The 27,465-nt window shown below is 45.1% G+C and overlaps 1 protein-coding gene across 1 annotated transcript in view; it reads right to left on the reverse strand.

The window, feature by feature from the left end:
• Window positions 1–27,465, reverse strand: part of PRKG2 (protein kinase cGMP-dependent 2) — an 86,998-nt gene that overhangs the window by 54,199 nt on the left and 5,334 nt on the right. Inside the window, exons 2-4 of the mRNA XM_084860209.1 lie at window positions 24,841–25,371; window positions 8,090–8,256; window positions 1,989–2,102 (exon numbers count right to left, since the gene is read on the reverse strand). Coding sequence (XP_084716335.1) covers window positions 1,989–2,102; window positions 8,090–8,256; window positions 24,841–25,358 — 799 coding nt within the window. The 5' untranslated portion in view covers window positions 25,359–25,371. The remainder of the gene's footprint in view (window positions 1–1,988; window positions 2,103–8,089; window positions 8,257–24,840; window positions 25,372–27,465) is intronic.

Raw genomic sequence — 27,465 nt, forward strand, 5'->3', positions numbered from 1 at the left:
TTACAAAATGGAAGATGACATTGTCAGGATGCCATGAATGATGCAGGGTGGTTGCACAATAAAAGCCTCATCTGGAGGCACCCACAGTCTTGTATATGTACCTTAACGCTGCAAACCTGTGAAATAATTACTCCACTGAAACCCGCACTGAAGCCCTTGCACTTGCCAGGATTTAACAATATTTGAGTTGTGCTTAGGATGTAGAGTAGTAATGCTGACAAAGGCTGCAAATTAATATGCATCGAAAACTGTTTAAACCTGACTTGGAGCTGTAAGTAGCTGACAACCCAGGAGCGCTCCATGAAAAAAAAAAGGAAAAGGAAAAGAGAGGGTTACAGCAGATAAACTAATCTGCATGGTACTGCCTCCTGCATGAGATTAGTAGAAATTGTTCCATGCTGCTTTTCTGAATATGGATTGCGTGTGATTGGCATTCAGAAGCTGCCAGCATTTGAAACCTGGGAACTGTTGATACTTCGGAACAGCTAGCAGGAACCTCTGAGCAGAATCCATTTGGCCAAGGAGTCAAATGATCATGGTGCATTGATCAGGTCCTCCTATATAACCTCCAGAGCCTCCAGCTGAGGATCAGTATGAGAAACATGTTGCCAAAGGAAATCACTGGGTGCTCTTCGGCACCTATGGGACCAGCCCCTGCCTGCCTCACACCTCCTCTACCTGCCCACTTGCCTGCCTGTTCTAGAATCATATAGTTGGAAGGGGCCATTTAGGCCATCGAGTCCAACCCCTGCTGAGTGCAGGACCCTAGTCTGAAGCATCCCTGACAGAAGCTGTCCAACCTTTGCTTGAACACCTCCAGCGATGGAGAGCCCACCAGCTCCCCAGACAGTTGGTTCCATTGTCTGACGGCTCTGAGCATTAGGAAGTTGCTCCTGATGTTCAACCAAAATCTGCCTTCCTGTAACGTAAGCCTGTTATTTCATGCCCTATAGTCTTAGATGATAGAGAACAGGTTGCAGCCCTCTTCTGTAAGACAACCCCTTAAGTTCTTGAAAAGGGATTTCATATCCCCACTCAGTCTTCTCTTCTTAAGGCTAAACATGCCCAGTTTCTTCAATCTTTCCTTGTAGGACTTAGCTGATCATCTTTGTTGACATTCTCTGAACTTGTTCCAATTAATCTGAATCCTTCTCAAAGTGTGGTGTCTAGAACTGGACACAGTACTCAAGGTGAGGTCTGAACAGCACAGAGTAGAGTGGAACTATTACTTTCTATGATTTAGGGGGCAATCCTATTCAGATAGGTGGCCGCCTCCAAGGGAGGGCTGAGCAGTGGAGGAGGCTGCTGTACATACAGGCATTTCCGCTCTCCCCTCCCTGGAACACCCCTTTTTGGCCACTCCGCACTCCTCTTGCGAGCACGGAGGATGGGGCTGTTCCGCGCTGCCTCCAAGGCAGAGCAGAAGTGTGGGGAGGTCGGTTCTCTGGGAAACCAGATATCCTATGGCCATCTAGCCGCAGCCTAGCGGCCATAGGATTGCTCCCTCCAAAGCTATACATCTATTGATGCAACCTACATTTGTCTTCTTTGCAGCCGCATCTCACTGCTGACTCATAGGCAGCTTGTGACAGACTACAACTTCACAATGCCTGCCTCATACTTTCTCTGTCTGCTCACCTGCCTGCCTTGTTCTATCTTGCTTCTCCCTTTCAACCATGGACTGCTACTTCAGTTTTTTATATTTTAACTTGCCCACTGATTTTGCAACAGCTTGCCCTGACAACCTCAGCTGCACAAAGCCTCTATGGTGACTGGGGATGGATTATGTGGCACAGCACTTCCGAGTCTCTATGGCTTCCAAGAACAATGCAAAGTAGAAGCTTTTATTCACAAGATCCTGAATAAACCATACATGTTATTGCATAGGTCTTCCTTTTGTCTTCTCATAAAAATCTCTTCTGACACTAAAGAGCAGTGACTTAATTGTTTCCTGCTTTTGCAACAAATTGAGGAATAAGTGAACACACCTTTCACTGAGGCTGTCCTTGTGCAGTTGTACAAAATAGCCAACTCCCCAAACGCTGTCCACACAGGAATTGATGAGAGAAGTTTGTTCTGCTGAAATACTTCCAATCTGCCTTCTGGGTGAGCGGGGAATAATCAAGAAGGTTATTTTAATTATAATGCAGACAAGCACAGACACAAATAAACTTGCTTCCTTGTTTCAGCAAGGCTCTATTAAAAAAACCCCTGTCATTCTGTGAAAGAAGGGTATTTGCTTTACATTTAGTGTGTGTGTGTGTATTAATTAAATGATTACATTTATATCCCACCTTTTTTCCTCTTGCAAGGAACCCAATGGCTTACATGGTCCTCCTCCTCCTCTCCATTTTATCCTTACAACAACCCTGTGAGGTAGGTTAGGCTGATAATCAGTGACTGGCCCAAAGTCACCCAGTGAGCTTCATGGCTGTGTGGAGACTAGAATCCGGATCTCCCGAGTCACAGTCCAACATTCTAACCACTACACCTCACTGGCTCTCTTATTTGTATCCCTTATGCACTATAGATCTCCAGCAAGAACCCGTAACTCAGGGGTAGTTCACACGCTTTGCATGCAGAAGGTCCAGGGTTCTCCAGTTCCCAGGCATCTCCAGTTTTAAAGAAAAAATCAGGTAGCAAGTGATGGAAAAGATCTCTGCTTAGGGATGTACGAAAGTCACATACCTGGTCCATCAGCTTGCTTCACGGTGGGGGGGAGGCGCTTCGGTTCTCCCCCCGAAGTTCAGGCCGGGGGGGGGAGGCGCCCCGCCTCGCCCAGCCGAAATTCAGGCCGGGGAGAAGCGCCCCGTCTCCCCAGCCGCGAAATAAAAAAATGAATGTAAAAAAACACACACACACACGTGATAGGCTACGTAATGATTTACGTAGCCTATCACGGCTAGATTTCCAAAGTCAGCCATGATAGGCTACGTAAATCGTTATGTAGCCTATCACGGGTGACTTTGAAAAAAAAAAAGCGCATACGCAAATGGCGGTGTCCATGGGCACCTCCATTTGTGTTCCTTATTTGGGCCCGGGTAGTCTACGTAAAGATTTACGTAGACTATGGCGAAAATAAGGGCAATGCAAATAGCATTCGGGCATTCGGCCTCCCCGAGATTCGTGGAGAAATTCTCCGCCATCCCTATCTCTGCTTGAGATCCTGAAAAAGCCTCCCTCTGCCTGCAATGCTGGGGAGATGTCTGCCAGTAGACAATACTGAGTTAGATGGATCAGTGCCCTGTCTCAGTATAAGACACCTGCATATATATTAAGAGGTACTGCACTCCACAAGTTGCCCTTAAGTTGTGCCTAATGTCACGTTCACAGCAGACTTATTGCCAAGGAGCCAGTGGTATGAACGATGAGCCATGTGGGCACCATTTGAGCTGAGTGATATTAACGTGGCTGGAACAGATTAGGAACAGAGGACGCTGTCTTATGCTGGTTCATGTAATTATTGTCTACACCAATCTTCCCCATCCCAATGCCCTCCAGATGTTTTGGCCTACAAGTCCCATTATACCTGACATTAAGCCATGCTGGCTAGGGCTGATGGGAGTTGTAGTCCAAAACATCTGGAGGGTGCCAGTTTGGGGAAGGCTGGTCTACCCTATCTGACAAGAGTTTTATGGCAGAAATCTTCTTCCAACCCTACCCAGAGATTTGAACCCAGGAATTTTGCACGCAAAGCATGTGCTCTACTACTGAACTGCGGCAGTTCTGACTCACTAAAATGAAATGAACAAAACAAAAACCAGCACCTTGAACTGAGCATGAAAACTCAATTTGAAATTCAGCCTCCAAATTGCTGGCAGAACAGATGTGCTTTGCACAATTTCTAAAATGTTAATAAAGGTTCACATTTAAGCACGTCCCTCAATAGAGCATTAGTTCCAAAGTTTTGGAGCAACAACAGGAAAAGGCCCTGTTCCTTCTGGCTGGTTTCTAGCAGGATTGACCCTCCCCACACACACAACTGCAGACTGTAACATGTATGTGTGTATGGGGGGGAGAGGTCATATGGAATGGCGGGAGATTTCACTTCCACAATATATGCCACTGAACAGGAGAGGCAGGTAATCTAGTATTTTATCTAGTATTTCAGCCTTTGTGTGGACTAACCCTGTTGGTTTAGAGCAGGGAACAAAGAATAAAGGCCAATGGATTATACAGCTCCCATATGAGCTTTAAACCATGCCTTCCAATAGATGCAGCAACAGAAATTACAATCTCTCCATGAAAATTCTGCTCAGGGCAATTCCTTTACATGCTTTTATTGCAGCTGAAAAGTGGATGTCATTAGCGTTACCAATACCTTACCACTTTCTGTATTCAAAACTTTATTTCTCGCAACAGCTAAAGGAGAGATTTCATGTCCCATAGAGTTAGCTGTCCATTTCTTTGTTGTGAGTAATTGCTCCCGTCAAAGTAAAACATTTAACTATTGCACAGCATGCTGTCCACAAAATAGCTATTTTTTGCTAAACATAGGATTATTGTTGTGGCATTGGGTAGTCAGTGGAAATTAGAGATGAACATGTTTGTGGGAAAGGACAGCGTTGCTCTTAATGCCACATTCCTGTGAGCCATTTCTTTCCTAGCATTGATTTCAGCGGCTTAATTGGGAGTAAGTCAATTCAGCTATTGATTTCGCTAGAACCATGGGAGTTTAAGTGTACCAAGGGTCAAACTAAACATGACGGTGGCAACCATGTTTATTTAATCACATGTCTTACATCATTCACATACAAAGTGTGTGTTGTGTGCATTTCTTCATGTGACTATAACATCAAAAAAGGTGTGGGGCTGAGGGAGCTGAATCTGAATCTCCTCACAACCCACCATCCCAGACAAGCTTTCCCCAGCCCAGCTCACTTCCTGTCTCAGAGCTGCAATGGAAGAAAAAGGCATTTGGATGTCATGTCTGACCTAGGCCCAGGTCAAGATGTCTCCTCCTCTGGTGAAGATTCTGAGATCAAAGACCCCATGAGACCTGCCAACTCCAGCCTTCCTGTAGGTACTCCTCACACCCCTGAAGAGGTCACTCCAGGCCCTTCAGCAACACGAGTCCTTGCAGCACCTGCAGATGGAGCTCCTGATGAACTTACCTCACTCATGGAGTCAGAGGACGAGGCGGAACCCTAGAGAGCATTGGCAACTAAAGATGCGGGTGCATCAGCAAAGCACATACTTGACAGTCCAAAGAAACCAGACTCCTCAGGAGTAAGAGGGGATTCCTCAGGAGCAGGAAGCCTGGAGGACTGGGTTAACTCTTTGCAGCTAGGTTTGGATGGGTCTCTGAAGACCAGGCTACATAAGCCTTCAGTTTCAGTCTATCTACTGGTGGACCAGTACCGGTCCTATTCTCTGTGTACTTTCACTTCCCATGTTTTGGACTCCCAGCTTTGCCTTGATTATAGGAACATAGGGAGCTGTCTTAGAATGACTCAGACCATTGGTCCATCTAGACTGGTATTGTTGACACTGACTGGCAGCAATGGATCTCCATGGTTTCAGGCAGAGGTTTTTCCAGCCTTACCTGGAGATGCCGGGGATTGAACCTGGGACCTTCTGCATACAAAGCAAGTGCTCTACCACTGAGCTACAGCTAATCCTGAGAACGTCTTTGTCCCTTGACTTTCTCCTTCGTATTTGAACCTAGCTTTGGTCAACGACCCTGCTAATGGACCTAACTCATTAGATGATTGACTTTAGGGAAGGTAGGAAGGCAAGGGCTCAACTCTCTTCACACAGGTGTCTCTCTCTGATACTAAATTCATATCTCCTGCATTGTACATGAATAGGCATCTGATTAAACAAAAGTGGCTGCTGCTATCACACCTGGGCTGGCCCTCTGGAATGCAGCTTAAGAGAGACTGCAATGCTGAAATATTATACAAGCAGCATACTTTTAAAGCAGCAGTGAAGATGCATTTTATCTGTTGGTTTAAGGGCGCAATCCTATGGCCTCTAGACAGCAGCTAGACAGCCATAGAATTGGTCAGTCTTCGGGAACTGACCTCAGAGCCCAGACAGCCACCTTCCCACCCCCTTCTCCACCACCTCATAGGCAGCGCGGATTGTCCCTGCACTCCTCGCTCAGAAGAGCAGTGCGGGGCGGGGGGAAAGGGGGTGTTCCCGGGGGCGGGGAGTGAGGAAGTGCCAATACAACACTTCCTATGTGTCATCTGGCCTCCCCACCCCGCACTCTGATGTCCCGCAGCTAGACAGCCAAAATCAGCCATCTAGCCGCAAATGCAAGGTGGTCGGAGCACAGAGAAGACAATCCCCTCCGTGCTCCTACCACCCTGCATTGGATAATTCGGCCGTGTTCAGAGGCGGCTGGCTATCCACATAGGACTGCTTCCTAAAGCATTTTTATCCTGCTTCTCAGCCACAAAGGCTCCCAGAGCAGCTTACCTGCAATTGACAAAAACAAGAGTGCCTTTACAGTCTAAAAGGATGCATCACAAAAGCAACAGGGATGGAGGAGGGAAGAGGGAAAAAAAGCACTTAAGACAGCAATCCTATGGCTGCTACACAGTGGCTAGAAGGCCATAGGATTGTTCGGTTCTGGGAACTGACCTCGGAGCCCATGCTCTGAGGTGAGTTCCCAGAAAACCACCTCCCCGCCCCCATCGTCTCGTAAAAGGTGCGGTTTGCCCTGGGCTCCGTGCTTGGAAGAGCAGCATGGAGCAGGGCAAAAGGGGGTGTTTCCGGGGGCGGGGAGCACGGAAGTGCCGGTATGACGTTTCCTATACATTGTCTGGCCTCCCCCCGCCCACTCTGAAGTCCGGCGGCTAGACAGCCAAAACCAGCTATCTAGCCCCAAATGCCGCGCAGCCAGAGCACAGACAAGAGGACCTCCTCTGCGCTCCACCCACCCTGCATTGGATAGTCGGTCACCTCCGAGTTCAGAGGCGGCCAACTATCTGAAGAGGATTGCGCCCTGAGTGGTCTTTCAGCAGGGTTGATGGAACAGCCCTGCTTCCCACCTTATTTCCCTCTGCTGCAACCTGCAGGAGGTGACAGTTGAGGGAGGAGCCTGAGGGAGGTGGTCTTTCAGCAGGGCCTTCAAAACCTTTAACTTTGAGCTGAGGAAGTTGTGGGTTATTGGCTATCTAAGGCCTTTGCAGCTCATTGTGAGGCTGAGAACGTAAACGGTATCTTGCCGGATCAGACCAAAGGACCATCTAGCCTAGTAATACAAAAGTAGCCAGCCAGGTGTCCAGAAATAGGTCCCGCAAGATGTTCACGGTCAAGCCTGGATGGATATACCTACTATACGTTAGGACAGCAAAACGTTATAGCTGCCTCCATCATACTCTGCTTGTGGGCATCTCTGGGATTGGAGGGAGAGATGGCCAGGCTGGCTGGCAATGATGGGACTTGCAGTTCAAGACATCTAGAGGGCTCCAGGTTGGGGAAGAATGCCTTATCTTACAGAATTGTTGCAACAGATGAATAAGGTAAGAAGGCCCTTAAAGCACAGTAGAGATTATTAATATGAGTGCTAAATAATTTTCCATACAGTCGTCAGTAATAGTTGATGCACCTGCAAAAACAGTTAGCTGCTTTGCACCTTGGATCGCTCCTTTAGAGTTCTGATTGAAACCTGAAGCGGATCCATGGCCCCACTGACATTGGAGCCGCCAGCCTCCACTGCCTGATAGCTAAGTAGAAGCCCCGTGTTCAGAAACCGCCTGCAGTTGCTGGGGGCGGGCTGAACAACAGGAGAGGGCAGTTGCCTTTGTGCCCTGCTTGTCACTACCAAGAAGACATTTGACTGGCCCTTTTGGGAAACCAGATTCTGGATTAGATGGGCCGACGGTCTGATCCCAGCGGGGCTCATCTTTACAATGGCACGTTAACACAGCCTTCCCCAATCCGCTGCTCTCCAGATGCTTTGGACCACAAACCTCTATCAGCCCCAGCCAGCATGGCCAATGGTCAGGTATGATGGGAGGTGTAGTCCAAAGCATATGGAGAGCACTGGTTTGGGGTAGCCTGTGCTAAAATTAAGCCTTAGCTGCACAATTCCCAGCAACAGCTATTTAAACATGCAGCTGAAATGGCTACTAACCTGCCAGTACAAATATGTGGTTTCCAGGCTCCCCTTGTTTGATTATATAGCTCCCATGCTGGTATGTTCTTCCATACATACATTCTACCATATCTCGGATCTGCTGTGGGTCCAGCCTCTTCAGAAATTGGTTTCTGCTCAGAGCATCCGTGATGAGCTTTTTCTCACTTGTATTCAGTCGACAGAGACGGAGAGAAAAGGAGAGATAGGCAAAGTCAGATTCATTTGCAGTGTGTGAATGACTTGTATTATGCACAACAGATTGCTCCATCATGGTAATCACAGTCAAGCGTGCATGAAGGTAAGTTACTTTTTCAGTTGCAACCTAAAGTGCTCAGCACATAGTTTGACCTAGTATAAGGCAGCTTCCTATCTGTCCATCCAGCTCAGAATTGCCTACTTGGACTGACAGCAGCTCTCCAGGGACTCAGGCGGAGATATTTCCCATCATCAGCTCCCTGGCCTTTAACCTGGACATGCCATGGATTGAGCCCAGTGATGTGGGGGTGGAGCATTTTCCAGAATTTTTTCCACTACTATATTTTTCCATGGAGATTTTTCCATTTAACACATACAATTCATCAGTAACTTAGAGAGCAACCTATGTTCCCTGGGCAAACACCCCAAGGACCATAGGATAGTTCCGATTCTCTCCTCCAAGGTTGGAGACAGCGCTCTGATCTCAGAAAGGGGGTCAGAAATCCCCTCTTCCCCACCCCCTCACAGTCAGCATGGAGAGAACTGCAGCGGCTGCCTCTCTGAGGTTGGAATGGGCTGAAAAGTCCACATAGCAAAAATAAAGATCGGCATACGTAGAGACAAAGATCACCTCCTCTACTCTTCCTGCCCTGCTGACTTCAGCCTGGCAGGGCATAGGAATTTCAGAAGCCTCCGAGTTCGGGGGCTTCTGAGCAGCATGGGCGCACTCCGTAGGATTGTGTCCTTAATGAACAAAATCAATACAAGGCAAATTCATCGAGTGGAATGGATACGGCAGTCCAATCTAAAATCAAAATATCCAGTGCTGCCCCCATGCTAGCAGAATGGACTACTAGCATAACAGGAACTAGCGGTTCCTGAAACAAGGGGAAACCAGCATTCCTGATCATTTCTGGAAGGGGGCAGGTACCAGCCCCAATCTGGAAACAAGTGTTTCCACTTCTTCCCGGGATTGTTTGAAGAACAGGATTGTTTGACGTTCCTGTTGCACTAGTGGCAGGTCTTGCAAGTGCAAAAGAGCTAGCGGAGGCTCAGCAACAGCACAGGATAATGCCCAAAGTTGTACTTGAATGGCCAACTATCCCTAAGAAGCACATAGATTTAGTGTGCTTTCAGACGAACGGGTCCTGGGGTTGCCAATCAAAATACACTGTGTGGTTATTCCATGTTTCCCTTTTTAACCAATTTTCTGTGGTAAGAAAAAACATGGAAGCAGCAGTAGAACAACATAGGAGGGCTGTAAACAGAAAACAAAGATAACTGGACCCGCCATATGAAAGGCAAGAGCAACAAGGGAGGAAGGTGAAACAATGTAGAGCTTGGGTTTTATTTTGGTTTGGGATGACGACCAAGGACTTGGACCAAAGGTGACATGGGGAATGAGGGTGGGGAGCAAGATGGCATCATGCAGGTTTTATGGGATATAGGCAGTCAACGGTGAAGGGAAAGGCCAGGGCTTGATAAAGGAGCAGCAAAGACAGGGGAGCTAACAGGGGAGTTCTCTGTTAGCTAGAAAAATATTTCAGAAAGTTGGTTTGGGGAAAGGGAACCGGCTCGGCAGAAAGAAGGAAGAAGCTGTTCAGTACATAAGAAGCAGCATGGCAGAATTCTCAAAGGCAGGAGTAGGAGGAGAGAATAAAAGGGGATGACAGCAAGCCTAGTTTGCACAAAACACTGAAAGCTAGAAAGGGAATCATGGAACAAAAGAGATAATCAGGAAATGAGAGGAGGAGAGGATAAAAAGTAAAGAAACAGAGCATGGAAGTGTATGTGGAGAATAAAACTTTATGAATGCTAAGCTCCAAACTGCAATCCTACATCCACTTACCTGGGGCTTACTTCAGAGTGGATATTTATAGGATTGTGCTGTAAAGCAGCTGCAATCCTATAAATACCTAAGTGGAAGCCAACTGCAAAATAGTGGCTTAGAAAGAGGGGAGGACATACTTTTTTATCATGATTTTTTTTTTAAAGTTAACAAAATAAAGGCAAGAAGAAGACAACGACGACAACAACATATATAATAATAAATTAAGATCACTAAACAAAGGAATTCACTAATTATAATACTTAGTCTATAACCAATATGCTTATGGAACACCTACAGTAGAACAGCCCAAGTAGGAACTCAATATCTAATAAAAGAGTAAATATACAATTTATACAGCATATAAAAGGAGTGTGTGTGACTGTGTGTCATTTTGTGTGTATTAGTCAGAAAAAAATATAGGCAACTGTACTTGTTTGAAATTTGATGAAAGGTTTGAAGGCTTTCAACATAGGAAATAAATGGAAATCATGGTGCCATGATAGAATTGAGGAACAGGGTACATCTGGGTGCCTCACAGCCCAGTAACTGATGTTCAGTATCAGAACTGAGCTCAGTCCCCGTACACAAAGATCCATTCTTCATCCTGCCCCCCTTCAAGCAGCCTGATTTGGGGAGGAGGGGAGGGATTGTCACTATTGTTTAAAAAAAAGTCAGATCTACTACAAATCAACCAGAAATCTACCAGTAGATCCCAGTCTACCTTCTGCCCATCCCTACCCCGAAGTTATTAAGGGCACAATCTTGTGCCTGTTTAGACAGAAAAAAGTCCTACAACAGCCATGCTGGGAATTTGTAGGACATTTTTCTGTCTAAACAGGCATAGGATTGTGCCCTTGGAAAGGGGGACAGGGAAACAGCTCCCACATTATGTACAGTTTGGATCTAAATGTAGGAGATTCCTCCACAGCGGGATGATATCAGCATGCAGGAAGCAATGCAGCTATTCATGGCCTCTATCATTAAAATTATCCCCCAAAGACAGCATCACATATGCCTGCAAACTAATCTCTGAAATCTCTGCTGCTGTTCCTAATTATGACAAAAGACCAGAGCTATGGAGCAAAGGCAATTCCAGAACTGGCCGTGGTGGGTGGGGGCCTTGATAAGGAAGGCAAAGTGTTTGAGGAAGATCCCAGGAAAATCCCAGAAGTCAAATAATATGAAATCAAAGAAATTAAAAATAAACTAATCTGAACGTAATTTTAAAAGAAAATTAGAAGACTGCATTTTGGTGGCTCCATGATGAGACTCTTGGAAGAGAACTTGGACAGGGCTGCTGCTGCTGTAATTTAAGAATTGTGGAATTTGGGTGAAGTTGTGTGGTTCCATCAGAACGGATTACTGTTCTAAAACTGCAGGCAGATTTATAGACATAGGCAATGCTCTAATCAAATTAGCAGTACATTGATACAGAAGTGTTTTCGTATTTACAAAGCCACAAGGCTTCTGTGTTCTTGCACTATGTTAAGCTTTTCAGGGCAAAGCATCTCCTGTGCTCTCATAAAAAATATCAGAAACCCCTGTGGAGATCAGACAAATAGTCCATCTAAGTCCAAACTCCTGTTTCTCACCACGGCCAACCAGAAAACCCACAAGCAAGACACAATAGCAACCGCCTTGTTAATCACAGCAGCTGATATCCAGGGGCACTGAACCCAGAGTTTGCTTACCGTCATCAATGGCAAGTAGTCACTGATAGACCTCTCCTCCATGAATCTGTCTAATCTCCTTTTAAAGCCATCTAACCCAGTGGTCATCAACTCCTGTGACAGCAAGTTCTATAACACACAATGCCATGAAGAAAAAAATACTTCCTTTCTTTGTCCTGAATCTTTTGTTGATCAGTAGAACTGGATGATTCCGAGCTCTGGTATTATGTATTTAGAGAGCAATCCTACAGTCCCTACACAATGTCTGGGGGTGGGCATAGGATGGTTCGGATTGCTGGATCCAAGGTTGGAGACAGTGATCCGAGCTTGGACTGAGCAGTCTGAGCTCCCCACCCCCTCCTCTTCCCCCTCACAGCCAGCAAAAGTGAACTTGGAGAGGACGGAAAGGGGATGGTTTTGTGGGAGGGGAGGGGGCTGGGGAAGCAGGGATACAAGCTATCCCAACCATCCTCAGCCTCCTTCCCTCCCCACTGCAGACTCCTAGCTAGATGGGCAAAAATGCCCGTCTAGGAAAATGCAGAGTGGGAGAAGCGCAGAGGTGAAGATTTCCTCCACTGCTCCTCCTGCTCTACGCAGGATACCCATTAGCCTTTGAGTTTGGAGGCCAACGGACATCCAGATAGAATTGCATACAATCTAAAAGACATGGCACAAAAGGAAAAGGATTGGGAGGGAAGAGGAAAAAAGCAAAATTCATTATGAGAGGTGGAGAAAAACTTCTTTCTACTTTTTCTCCACACCATGCATAATTTCATAAATAATTTCGTATCATGTCCCTCTTTAGCCATCTTTTTTCTAAACTAAGATACCCCCCAAAATGTAGCTTTCTTTGAAAGGAAGGTACTCGAGTCCCCTGACCATTTTGGTTGCTCTGCAACAAATTCCTGCTGCCTGAGCCAGTAGTGGCCATCCAAGCACATGCTCTGTGATCCCATTGAACAGAGACATTCAACCATCTTTTAACTTACTCAGTTGCAAATGAGCAGATCTGGACCCATGACTAACTCGAAGGGCAACCTTTGGCCCTGGAACTCTATGTTGTCATTATTGCCTGAGAACTGATCTGTCTAATGAAGCAAATCTCAACGCAGCACTCTGAAAACCTCCAAGGTCTCTTCACACTTGGACTCAGAAAGCAAAGCAAAACTGTCCCAGAGAATGAGGCTTTGCAGGAAGTTCTCTGAAGGACATCCCAAAGAATGAATGATCACTTCCCTTTTAGCAGCTTGATTTATTACCTTTATTACCTGTACAGCAAGCTTGTAAATGAAGGATGGCAATGATAAAAGGCTAGAAAAAGAAGACCAGAGGCATAGTAATCATATTTGCAGGCTGAAAAGGAAAGCTTAAGTGTGTAGGTGCTCCTAGCAAGCCATGCTGTAAATAGGTCACAATGTTCTGTTGAAAACAAATTTTGTAAACACAGGCTAACCCATACCATTATCCTCTGTAAGTGTTATTTCTAAGGAATACTTAATTAGATACAAAAAGTAAACATTTCCACAGAGTTTGGCCAGTACACTGGATATGACCTCTAAGGGATCAATTTGGTGACTTCACTTTCAAATTGGGAAAGCGTCTAACCGAAAATGGCCCCTGAAGACTGTAGAAGAATTTTGTTTTTCCCAGCGATGCAGTTTGTATGGCTTCATTTCACCATTTTTATTTTCTTCTGTATGGTTTTGTTAGTGTATTAGAAACACCATGGAACAAAAACAAAATACGAGAGGGACAGAGAGAGAGAGACAGACAGACAGACAGACAGACAGACAGACAAGCTTCCAAGGGTAGGCCTATTTCTGAATGGTGTTGTGATTTCTAAGATTGTCACATGGCCAATTTCAGACAAAAGCCTCCCCAACACAAAATTGAAGGCTCCTTCTTAAGTTATCTCCATGGCACAGGAGCTGCTGCTGTTGCACTGGGTCTCCTCCCTATGCTCCAAGGTAGTATCTGAAGCCCTGGGGCAGCACTGGCCCACATGCTGCTGCTGTGGGGAATAGAGGCCCTGCACGGGCTCCTCTCATGTGGCCCAGGGCTTCCCATGTTACCTTAGCAGCATTTTGGGAAGCCACACTACAGGAACGACTCTCACACTGCAAAGCTAATATGAGAAGGGGCCCTGAAACCCTTCTTGGGGGGACTATAGCTCAGTGGTGGAGCCCCTGCTTTGCATGCAGAAGGTCCCAGCTGCAATCGGCATCTCCAGGTAGGGCTAGGAAAGAATCCTGCCTGAAACCCTGGCAGCCATTGCTGCCAGTCAGTGTCGACAATACTGGGCTAGATGGACCCAGGGCCTGACTGTATAAAGCAGCTTCCTACATTCCTATGCAAGTTTAATCTTGGTATGGGAGGGCCATAGCTCAGTGGTGGAGTACCTGCTTTGCATAAACACATAAGACGAGCCATGCAGGATCAGGCCAAGTGGCCAAACAGCTGCCTGTGAGAAAACCACAAGCAGGACATGAGTGCAACAGCACCCTCCTGCCCATGTTCCCCAGCAACTGTTGTATGCAGGCATTCTGCTTCTGATACTGGAGGCAGCATACAGAAGCTATAGTAGCATGCAGAAGATCCCAGGTTCGATCCCCAGCATCTCCAGGTGGGGCTGAAGAAACATCTGCCTGAAACCCTGGAGAGCTGCTGCCAGTCAGTGTCGACAATACTGGGCTTCCTGGACCAATGGTGTGACTCGGTATAAGGCAGCTTCTGATGTTCCTATGTTACATGAGAAGTCTTACGTATGTGGTCCCAGGGCCAACCCAGATGGCATCTTCTGCAGATTTCAACAACATTATTGTGAGAAGAATATTATGTCACCACTTCCCAGGGATTTTCATTTCAATACGCAGCTACACCTGTCTTTTAAGACCCACAATTACGCAGCCATCCATCTCCCCGACTCTGGGCTGGTGTTTTATCAGCCATAAATCAAACCTGTTGTTCAGACCACTATCTTTTACAGAGATGAACTTTTAGATTTGCGTCACTGCTGTAAATCATTCTGGTTTAAGTGAAGGTAATGGACAATCACGCCAGCTTTCCCCAGCCTGGTGACCTACAGAGGTTTTTGACTACAACTCTCACCATCCCCTGGGCAAAATGGGGATGATGAGGTTTGTAGTCCAACACATCTGGAGGGCACTGGGTTGGGGAGGGCAATATATGCCATGACACTCAAGTGTGCACAGGGGAGAAGGCCACAGCTGAGTGACAGAACATATGTTTTGCAAGGTCTGCCAAGCACCAAAAGTATCCAAAAAATAAAAGTGATACAAGATCACATAAGTTTATTTGCTCCCATTTGCCTAACCTCCTTCCTCAGGGGCTTCTTGCACAAAGCAAAAACTCCTTGTAACTGCACATACTACCTCCAAAACATGCATCACCTTTGCTGTTTTATCTCCAGTTAGAAGCAATCAGGTAGCAGAGTTGATGACACATTGCTTGGGATCCTAGAAAGACCCTGTGTGGTGTAGTGGTTAGTGCATTGGACTGGGACTTGGGAGATCCGGATTCTAGTCCTTACTCAGCCATGAAGCTCACTAGGTGACTCTGGGCCAGTCACTGACCGACTCTCAAGCTAACCTACCTCACAGGGTTGTTGTGAGAATAAAATGGAGAGGATGAGGGCCATGTAAGCCACCTTGGGCTCCTTGCAAAAGGAAAAAGGGTGGGATACAAATGTAATAAATAAATAAATATTACCAGTTGCGGGTTGACGGTATGCGGACATGACATAAGAGAGCTCCATATCTATTTTAGACTTTCATACATGAATCTAAGGGGAAGTGAAAGTTCTAAGGGGAAGTGAAACACGGAGAAGCCTTTCAGCCCCCCAGCCAACCCAATAGCGCCTCCCTCTGTGATGTAGAACTCCCCTTAACCCCAAAGTCTCAGCTATTCAGAATCACTTTGTTCCAATCCACTACATCACAAACTGGACTAATGAACTGAACATTTTACTCTGTTTTCCCAATTACTTTCCTAACAACTTCCCACCCTCTCATTGCCAACTATTCAATTTCTAATTTTTATTTGCATTGGCGTATTTTATTTATTGCCGAGAACATAAAGAGACATTAAGTCCATTAAAGGCCCGACAGGTGCAGTTACTTTCTCCCTATAACGTTGATTGATAGAACAAAAATCGCAAACTTCGTTGTGCTTCCCCATTAGATATTCTCAAGGTAATAATTGGTGGGCATATAATCGTTCACAATAAGAACTCACCTCCATTCTGTGATATTAAAGTGGAAAAAAAAATTACAAGGTTCTAACATCGAGAGCAGAAAGAGAAATGGAAAAGGAATTGCAATGTGGAATAAATAGAAGCAAAGGCAAAACTTAAAAGTGTGAAATACGCAATCCTCTGGGAAATTCTCCTTTGTAAACCCGATTGACATGAACAGGAGCTGCGTTCAGGATACTACAGTGCTGTTGCGCCACTCCCATTCACTTCCTTTGGGGTTTGTGTAAACTCATAGAAACAGGAGGAATAGGGAGAGGGAGGAGATCAAGCCTGCTTCATTTATGTCCCAAGCTATACGCAAATTTAGAAAGACTCACTATAATTTAAATAGGAATACAATGTATTCCTCCAGTACTAACGGTTGATGGGTAGCTCTTATGGTTCTTTGTCTCTAACCAGACATGGAGTGGACTCAACCCTTCAAACAGAAGATGCCTTCAAATACAGGACTGCCCTCTACAAAGTAGGACACATGTCCACCCTATTCCTCATGCTTTATGTGTAAATGGGGCAGACACATAGAATCATAGAACAGTAGGGTTGAAAGGGGCCTACAAGCCCATCGAGTCCAACCCCCTGCTCAATGCAGGAATCCAAGTCAGAGCATCCCTGACAGATGGCTGTCCAGCCTCGTCTTGAACATCTCCAGTGTGGGAGAACCCACCACCTCCCTAGGTAATTGGTTCCACTGTCGTATTGCTCTGACAGTCAGGAAGCTTCTACTGATGTTCAGCCAGAATCTGGCTGAACAATAACTTGAGCCCATTACTCCGTGTCCTGCACTCTGGGATGATCGAGAAGAGATCCTGGCCTTCCTCTCTGTGACAACCTTTCAAGTACTTGAAGAGCACTATCCTATCTCCCCTCAGTCTTCTCTTCTCAAGGCTAAACATGCCCAGTTCTTTCAGTCTCTCTTCATAGGGATTTATTTCCAGTCCCCTGATCACCTTTGTTGTCCTCCTCTGAACCCTCTCCAGCTTGTCTGCATCCTTCTTAAAGTGAGATGCCCAGAACTGGACACAGTACTCCAGATGAGGCCTAACCAGTGCTAAGTAGAGGGGAACTAGTACTTCCCAGGATTTGGAAGCTATGCTTCTATTAATGCAGCCCAAAAGAGCATTGGCCTTTTTTACAGCCACATCACATTGTTGGCTCATATTCAGCTTGTCATCTACAACAATTCCAAGATCCTTCTCGCTTGTAGTGTTGTTGAGCCACGTATTCCCCATCTTGTAACTGTACATTGGTTTCTTTTTCCTAGGTGCAAAACTTGGCATTTCTCCCTATTAAATGTCATTCTGTTGTTTTCTGCCCAGTGCTCCAGTCTATCAAGATCACTTTGAATTTTGTTTCTGTCTTCCAAAGTATTAGCTATCCCACCCAATTTTGTGTCATCTGCACATCAACAACGATGCAGAATGCTGTGGCAAGGCTGTTGAATGCAGTGCTTTGCCAAGGACACATTATACCTGTGCTAAAAGAGCTGCACTGGCTGCCAGTTTGCTACCGAGCCAGGTTCAAGGTATTAGTATTGACATATAAAGCCCTACACAACTTAGAACCATCTGAAAGATCATCTCCCCCTATATAGACCCGTTAGACCACTACGATCTTCAGGAGAGGCCTTGCTGTCCATGTCACATCCTGCAGAGTCCCATGTGGCAGCAACACAGTGTTGGATCTTCTCTGTGGTAGCACGCTTCCTCTGGCATGACCTCCCCTCTGACGATCATGTGCTATCTATCGACGATGATTAAAAACACACTTGATTACCTTGGCTTTTCCCAACCATTCACTTGTCTAACTGTGGTTGTGCTTTTATAACAATGTATTGTTTTATAATTCGTTGTAAATCCCTTTGAGATTTTTAAAATGGGAAGTAGTGTATAAATATTCTAAAATAAATAAATAATAAACATGTCTAGTCTCCTTAGCTGGCCAACTGTGGTGAGTGCTGTAAGTTGAAGGTGCTATTTTGATCAGAACATTCAGTATCGTAAAAAAAAAAAAAGGATAATCGTTAAATTGTATGTAAAGATGGTCCCAGTGGAGGCTGGTGGCCCTGATGTCAGTGGGGCAGCTGACATCAGAGCCACCAGCCTCCACTGGATGGTCCCAAATGAATGCCTTGAGAGCACCAAACAATGAAGCTTGGATGAAGCCAAGGAGATGCAGGCCTCATTAGGGAATGAATGGGGGACCAGTGGGGGGGGGGATGTATCCTCTTCTGAGCTTTTTTTTTAAGAGGGAGAACAGAGTAGACTACCACAGTTTAATTCCCTGCACAAACTGGGAGGCCTCTTGTGTTCAAAAGAGTCTAAATATGTAGAAAACATATACATAATACAGCCTTTTCAAGATTCCATTTTCTTGTTATCGTATTGTTAAGGTTACAATTTAGAGGACTCAGATGTTAAGAAACTTGTAAAATGCCCGTCTATATAAGAGAATGACGTATTCCAAATGATGGGCTCAAGTATAATCATAAAATAATTATGTTTATTACATTTATATTCCACCTTTCTTCCACTGTGGAACTCAAGGTGGCTACATGGGATTCCCAGGTGGTCTCCCCTCCAAGCACTGACCAGATCCAGAGCTGGTTAGCTTCAGCAAGGTAGCTATGTCATTTGACTTCAGACCACACCTTTAATCCATGCAGTATTAGCATACTACAAATTACAGTTGTGTGACATGGAGACACTGGGTCCCACAACTGACTCTTCCTGGTCATGCTGCAACAAGCCTGTAAAACGTGCACCTTTGGTCAGATGCAGAAGACAGAACATTCTTGATAAACTTCCACAGCTTGGATTTGAACTGGAGCCACTATGGCTTAATGGCTTTCATGGTTCCTCAGGTTCAGTTTCCTGTCTGTAAACATGTAATTATAATGACCTTCCGCACAGGAGCCCAAAGCCCCTTTCATATTTAAGACAGGCTTGTAAAAATGCTACTTGCATAGTCACCAGGGAAAGTAAATACTGCTTCTAAGAGACCAGGCATGATGCTTCCTAACCATAGTCATTTATGGCCTAAAAGACAGAAAATGACAGACATATCTACATGTAAGCAGACAGACTGTGAACTCATGTAACAGGTTAGGGCCAGGGTACCTGATGGACCTGGGAAGAAAGCTATGGCACACCTAGACAGCATAGTAAGAAGCAGAGATATCACCTTGCCGACAAAGGTTCGTATAATCAAAGCTATGGTTTTCCCAGTAGTAATGTATGGCTGTGAGAGCTGGACTATAAGGAAGGCTGAGCGCCAAAGAATTGATGCTTTCGAACTGTGGTGCTGGAGAAGACTCTTACGAGTCCCCCGGACTGCAAGGAGGTCAAATCAGTCCATCCTAAAGGAAATCAACCCTGAGTGCTCATTGGAAGGACAGATACTGAAGCTGAAGCTCAAATATTTTGGCCACCTAATGCGGAGAGAAAATTCCCTGGAAAAGACCCTGATGCTGGGAAAGATTGAAGGCAAAAGGAGAAGGGGACGGCAGAGGATGAGATGGCTAGATAGCATCACCGATGCAATGAATATGAACTTGAGCACACTCCGGGAGAGAGTGGAGGACAGGAAGGCCTGGCGTGCTATGGTCCATGGGGTCACAAAGAGTCGGACATGACTTAATGACTGAACAACAACAACAACCTGATGGACCCAAGGTCTCTCCCTACATACCTACTTGTACACTGAGATCTTCAGTGGAGGGGTTCCTGCGGGTGTTCCGCCATCTGAAGCGATTCTGGAAGCTATCAGAGAGAGGGTCTTCTCAGTGGTGACACCCCAACTGTGGAATGCTCTCTCCAGATAGGTTCATCTGGCACCTACCTTAATGTCTTGTCAGTGCCAAGAAAAGACATTTCATTTCCCCAGACTTTCTAGCTACAATGCTAATCTTGCTGTTTTATGCTGCTTTGATAGCATTTTAGCTTAGTACTGTTGGTATTTAAATTTTAATTGTTTTATTCTTTCTTGTAAACAACCTTGGAATATGATGGAAGCGTGGTATAAAAATACCTATAATAAACAAACATAAATAAAGTTCAAAGCTGGTTTAATAAACAACCCGTGACAGCAGGCAGATTTTTTTTAAATGAACTCTGATCCCTTTGAGGAGGGATTCATAGACTTTCTGAAGGGGTAAATTCTGAAGAGAGTTTATTACGCAAGATTATACTGGCACATGCTGGGGTGGGGAATGTGTGAGCATCTGGAAGAGGTCACAGCTTGCTGAGTGTAGAGGTCAATCAATACCAATTTCAGCAGAAAAAGTCAGAAATGCCTAGGGGAATTTTGCTGGTTATACTGATGACTTCATCTCTCATCTGACATCTGGTGGACTTCAACATTCTCTCCATGCCTACGTATCCACTTTCCATGTGTACAAGGAAGGCTGCAGACATGCCACTTTAAAAAAAGGGCACTTCTGGCATATATAGCATTCACCATAGAGATACAGAGATAGAATGAACCTCTATTGGCATCAAAGACCATCACTGCTAGTGATAAACCCAGTTTTTATTAGCCATAATAATCACAATTTCACCAGGCTACAGAAGTGGTGGGCAAGAGTGGTAAAAAAAAAACAACCCCAGCTGCTCTATATGCCAGTACTCCAGTGCCGCAAAGGCATCTGGGGTACAGGGAGGGAGCGGGTGAAGGAAGAGGGAAACAAACAACCCAGGGATTGAGAAAATAAACCACCATTTTTTCAATCGGCTGCCAGAGAAACCCTGGGTAGGACAACAACCCATGGGTTAACATGCAGGGCCTTCTCTGCTGTGGCACCCCAGTTGTGGAATGCCCTCCCCTTGGAGGCCCGATTGGCGCATACATTGGGTTCATTTCAGCATCAAGTTAAAACATAGCTTTTTACCAAAGCCTTTGAGGGCTAAAAGCATTCCCTAAAGTTGCACACTGTTTAAACTGTTCCATCGTTTTAGATTTTAATTGGTATTAGCTTGTTTAATGATTTAATATGTTTTAGCTGTTTAAATTATTCATTGTTTTATACTGTTTAAATTATTCATTGTTTTATACTGTTTAAATTGATTTTATCTGTACGCTGCCCTGAGAACTTAATGATACAGGGCGGGATACAAATGTTTCAAATAAAAAAAAATGGGTTGGTGTTATGTATGAACCAGGTCACTGAGTGAGAGGCCTGTCACACCTTGTTTCCCTGACCAGGCCTTTCCAGAAGTGTGTTGCATACTGCCTGTCTGCCAGCCCTAATCTATTTTTCATATAAATGTTAATGTCTGTTTTCCTGGAAGAAAGCAGATGCCCTAGCTCAGGTGCATGATTTCATTTGTGCCTTGCCCAATTCTAATTGGCTGTTCAGACATCCTGCCTCTTGCAGCATTGTGAAGTATGTAGTCGAATCCCAAGGTGGTAGCCTTTGGCCCAGTTCTCAAGGCTGTTTCCCTATTAAACAGTGAGTCTCTAATGTTGGCGAATTCCGATGAGATGGCTGTCATGGGGCTAAAAATCCCGCTTCTCTTTGTGCTTTGAAATACAAGTGTTCATATCTCAAGGAAGACGCTTCCCTCTCAGGCTTCAGAACCTGGCTTTGGGAAATGGATGTTCAAACCCTAGAACTATGCGGACATATGCCCTAACCTCTGGTGTGGTGGGCTAGAGAACCTTTTAGAAATGTAGTTATATGATTTAGCATCCAAATAATATGAGTCCCTAAGAATATATTTAATTTTTATTCACCGCATTGATCTGCCTATGTCTTAACTTTTTGTCGCACATGCATCTCAACCCTCTTCTTGCCACACACTACAGGTAAACACCTACTTTGTTTTTTTATATGAGAACTGAAGTATTGCAAATGCCTAAAGGCTGGGGTCATGGCAGTTAGAACTCCCATTTTTGTGTATCTATCTATATCGATATCTATATATTTTAATTACCAGGGAAACACCAGGTGGAGCAAGGTCAGGAGACTGGAAAAACACCTGGTTGGCTCTGGATCTCTCACATGGCCAATGGCTGCTTGCAGTTTAATACTGTAAAGTTTAGGCAGTGTATGACTCTTAACTTTCTCCTATCTTATACTTTGCAGCTATTGAGGGAAGCCCTGGTAGGAGAAAAAACAAGCCTAGTATCTGCTATTGTTAATCCTTCCTTGCTTTACCCTGCAGATTTGAGTTTCTTTCCAATGGAATCCAAACTGCTGCAGGTTTTATTTATGTTGCCTCTGGAGAATCCCTTCCATCCCTGGGGAGCTGATTATACAGCACACTGAGTGATAAGTGTTATAATCTGTTTCCATAACAAGTGGTCAAAAAAAAATCAGTAAACGCCAATGGAACTTCAGTTATTCAATAATGATGCTGAACAGTTGGGGCCAAAGAACTGTGGCTGACTGTCTGAAAATTCCAACATTTTAAAGACCAACCAACAGCCAATATAGGGAGTGGTAGAGAGCTAGAAATGTGATTGTTGGCCTCTGTTTTAATTTCTTGTAGTGCGTGGTCTATTTTAAATTGAAACTGTTTTTGTGTTATAAAAAAACCTTTGTTCAATAACTATGCCCTCTGCCTCACCTCTTCAAAAAGGGATTTCTTACAGAGTCACTTGTTCAACTTCTGTCTAGAATAGGGAAAGGGTTGTGAAAGAGTCATCATTCTGTCTAGAGTCAACATTCGATTTAAAGAGAGAAGAAGCTCTGGACACTTCAGCAACAGCCAGTGTGGTGTAGTGGTCAGAGTGTTGGACTGGGGTCTTAGGAGGTCCGGGTTCTAGTCTCCACTTGGCCATGAAGCTCACTGGGTGACTTTGGGACAGTCACCGACTCTCAGCCTAGCCTACCTCACATGGTTGTTGTAGAGATAGATGGAGAGGAGGAGGATCATGCATGCTGCTTTGGGCTCCTTGGAGGAAAGGTGGGATATAAATGTAACAAATAAATAAACTAAATAAATAAATTTAGGCATAGCAAAGGCTGCAAGTGCTGTCATTAGCGTGACCTAGGTATTCCTACTGGAGTGGTTGAGATACCCTGAAAGAACAAAGATTCCAGAACAGGAGGGGAGAGCACACCAAGGGTCTGAAAGAAGTAAGTATACACTCTTCCAGATTACAGAAACTCCATGGCTTCACCGTCTGAAAGCAATTCTTATTTGCAACAGATCAATGAATATTTACAAGCCTGGGATAATATTTCATTTTTCTCTTCAGTACTATGCATCAGCTGAAGAAAAACCTTCTTATTGTGCATATGCAACACTATTATTATACATTATGAATACATAAATAAATTCCATTCCCCCCACAAAAAAACACCCTCCACTGGGAGCAGAATTAAAGCTCAAAGTTTAAAACGCACATTTAAAGACAATCCATCAACCTTTGTTGGCTCGCCTGATTAAAGGCAGCCGCCGGCAAGATCACATCACTCCAGTGCTGAAGGAGTTGCACTGGTTACCAGTTGTTTTCCGGGCCAAATTCAAGGTGTTGGTTTTGACCTTTAAAACCCTATATGGTTCCGGCCCAGCCTATCTTAAGGAGCGCCTCCAGCAACACCAGACAGGCCGCTTAACAAGATCAGCCTCGGATGGCCTTCTCTCTGTCCCATCAGCCAGGACAGCTAGACTGGTGGGGACGAGGGAGAGGGCCTTCTCTGTGGTGGCCCCCACTCTGTGGAACTCCCTCCCTAGGGAACTCCGTCATGCCCCCTCTTTAATGAGCTTCCGTCGTGCATTAAAAACGTGGTTGTTCAGGCAGGCATTTGGGGTGGGTTAGGGTATTTTTTTTTAAAAAAAAAAATGGTAAAATTTTATTGTTTTAAATTGTTTATGGTGGGTTGTACATCGCCCAGAGTGGCTGGGTGACCAGTCAGATGGGCGATTAATAAATTTAATAAATAAAATAAATAAATAAAAAATGCTTAAACGGGCATTAGGAAAGAACAGCAGGAGCCAACATCTCCCCATTTTGGATCGGTATTTATTAGTAGTGAATTCTACTTTTACACAGTAGCATAACTTCATGCACACCAGCTCAGAAGCCTGGTATGTAAGCTCTCCCTGCCTTCCTCCTCCAATCCCAATTGCCTCTCCCTCTTATCCACTTTAGATGTCAGGTACCTCAGAGAAAGATGGTCCTTCTTAGTCTAGGCCTGTACTCTGCAGAATTATAGCTTTGTTGTGGCAGCAAGAACAATAAATATGTTCTCTTCAGTCAAGGTATGCCTCTTTCCTAAAGAACAATGCAAACTAGGGCAATGTGGAAGCAATGCCACTCCTAAAACAGTCTAAGCACCAGCTATGAAAGCCCAACGGGGAGTGTGGAACACTGTGGTGCAATCTCAGAAACCAGTGGCATAGCACCAAACATATAAACGATAACAAATGTGCATAAGAACACAAGAAGCACCCTGCTGAACCACACCAAAGGCCTATCTAGTCCAGTATTCTGTTCACACAGTGGCCAAACAGCAGCCTGTGGGACGCCCACAATTAGGACATGAGTGCAACAGCACCCTCCCACCCATGTTCCCCAGCAACTGGTGTACATAGGCACACTGCCTCTGATACTGGAGGTAGCATACAGCCATCAGGACTGGTAGCCATTGATAAGGTTGGTGGAAGCAATCCTAAGACTGAGCATTAGACCCTAGCTCTACACATTATGGGACAGACATCCCATGAAGAGCGTATCCAGCTATGCATATTGCTATGTGCTGTGCACATTGATAGCCCAATTGCTGTGTAATGGGTCTAGTAGTCTGCATTACCAGCATATGAGATTCTCTCACCTTGAGGCCTTTCTGACTCTTGCTTTTTCAAAGGAAAACCTGGGCTGCTCAGTCAGGTCATACGTCCGGGTTGTTGGTTCTGCAGACACACCTTCCTTCGCACCTCTCCTTCTGTTGCTGAATACTGCTTGGCTGACCCTGGGCACTTCTTTAAGTGGAGAAAACAGGAAGGGATTTGCTCCCTGGGTGTCCACAACATCCTGCAGCTTGTTAAGTTGGATGCATTTACACTTGAGCTCCTCAGTAAGGTCTGCGATGGTTCTGGTCTGCTTAGCCAGCTGCTCCTGGAGCTCAAGGATGTGATAATTCCTCTCATGCAGCTCTTCCTCCTGTCTCTTTAGTTCCCTTTCAAGCTCCCAAACCTTGCTTCTCAGAATATCTGCAGCACCTGTTATTGTACTGATGTTCAAACCCGAGTCTTTCAAAAACTTGCTGCTCCCCGAGCAACTGAAAGGGCAGTTTCCTACATGACTATCCGGCCTCTTCAGGTACTTGGGTTTCACTGAACCATTTCCCATTTGGGCTGGTGACCTACACAAAGAAAACAGATCAAAACCTTGGTATGAGAATGGGAATAAACAATTGGAGCATTTACCTGAAAGCAGAATGCCAAGACTGGCAGATTTTTTCCCACACAATTATAATAGAAAGATAACTTTTAATTCTTTTTTTAAATGCCTTCATAAATCCATCTAGCAGCATGTCTGCTTATGTGACACTGCACATTTCAAGCCAATAGCTCATCCAAGTTGCTGCTCTTGTTGGGCATTCTTGTTAAGAGATTCACACATTGGAACTGAAATTCTGGTGTGAGGCTGGCAGAAAATAAAACTGAAAAGCAACAGTGGAAGTGAGGAAAGGAGAAAATGGTTCCTGCTATTGCAAGAAAGCTCCTGATATGTTTTTGGGAAAGAATCAATTAAGTTTTCTTTTTTAAGCCCAAATTGCACAACTTCTTTTTTTAAAAATTACATTGACATAACAGGGAAATCACTTCATATTCTTTGACACAACTTGCAAGCATCAAATACTGAACCACCAAACCTATGCAGGGCAGACAGTCAAGCTTTCCTCAGCACTTCCTTCTTCTACCCTCCAAGTGAATTTTCAACTTGCTGCTTCAGTCTTGTTTATCATCCAGTTCTTCTCCATGCTCAACACATCTTGGCGTAATGCGAATTTTTAAAGACTTTTCGAGAGGGTATTTTTGGCGAGTGGGTGGATGGTGAAATCAGGCCAAATACTGAACAATTCATAGGTCTGGTTTGCAGCAAGATAAATCTGCTGGAAGGCAGTTTGCATTGACCGCAGGATAGAAAAATGATTGTGTGAACTGCCTCTTAGAAAGGCCAAGAATCACCAGAAATAGTCTGATTTCAGGTGATCCCAGCCTCCCATATTCTGGAAACTGGCCATCCAGTTAGCCAGCATCAGCAGATGGTTCCTCTGCCTCAGCCGAATGGGTACTGCAAAATAAATGCATTGCCTTCACCTGTGGCTTGGCTCTGTTTCTTGAGTATAACCACTAGGCAAGCACCTTTTGTTGTACATGTGCTCTTTGCTTGTTACATGCTGCAGATCGCATTGATATACAAGGTGTGAGTAGTGAATAGTCATTTCTTAGGGCATGGTGGAAGTTTGGACTGGATGGCCATCTGGGCTCTTCAACTCTTGTGATTCTATGAAATACAAAGGACAAATGGGGATGTAGGAACCACCATTATTGGCTCTTGCTGGCTGCTACTAGCCACCCTCCAGGTGCAGCACACAACCCTGGCCTGCCCATTGCCAATAACCTCCAATAATGGCAGGGCTCCTCCCTTCACCTGTGGCTTCGTCATGGGCACAATGCAATGGCAATGGCCAAATGGTGCTTTCAGTACTGGGCTAGATGGCTGAGAGCTCTAAGTTCCATGTACAGACAGAGGGCTGGGGAGATCTCAGACTCTCGGAGACTAGGCTATTCTTACTATGGCTCTCTTCTTTCTATACCTGCACCTGCATGGATAAGAACATAAGAAGAGCCATGCTGGATCAGACAAGGGTCCAGCTAGGCCAGCATTCTGTTCACACAGTGGCCAACCAGCTGTTGACCAGGAACCCACAAGCAGGACACGAGTGCAACAGCACCCTCCCACCCATGTTCCCCTGCAACTGATGTAGATAGGCACATGGTCTCTGATGCTGGAGGTAGGACATAGCCATCAGGACTAGTAGCCATTGATAGCCTTCCCCTCCATGAATTTGCCTAACCCCCTTTTAAAGCCATCCAAATTGGTGGCCACATCTTGTGTTAGAGAATTCCATAGTTTAACTATGCGCTGAATGACGAAGTATTTCCTTTTACCTGTTCTGAATCTCCCACCAATCAGCTTCATGGCATGACCCCACTGGGTTCTAGTATTTTGAGAGAGGGAGAAAAATGTCCCCCTATCCACTTTCTCCACACCATGCATAATTTTGTACACCTCTATCACGTCTCCCCTTACCCTCCTTTTTTCCAAGCTAAACAATCCCAGCTGTTGTAACCTTCCCTCAAAGGAGAGATGCTCCAGCCCCTTGATCATGTTAGCTGCCCTTTTCTACCCTTTTTCCAGCTCTACAATTCCTTTTTTTAGGTGTGGT

Source organism: Heloderma suspectum, chromosome 5 (assembly GCF_057233095.1).
Source record: "Heloderma suspectum isolate Gila_16-S chromosome 5, 16-S_ref, whole genome shotgun sequence".
Taxonomy (NCBI): Eukaryota; Metazoa; Chordata; class Lepidosauria; order Squamata; family Helodermatidae; genus Heloderma; species Heloderma suspectum.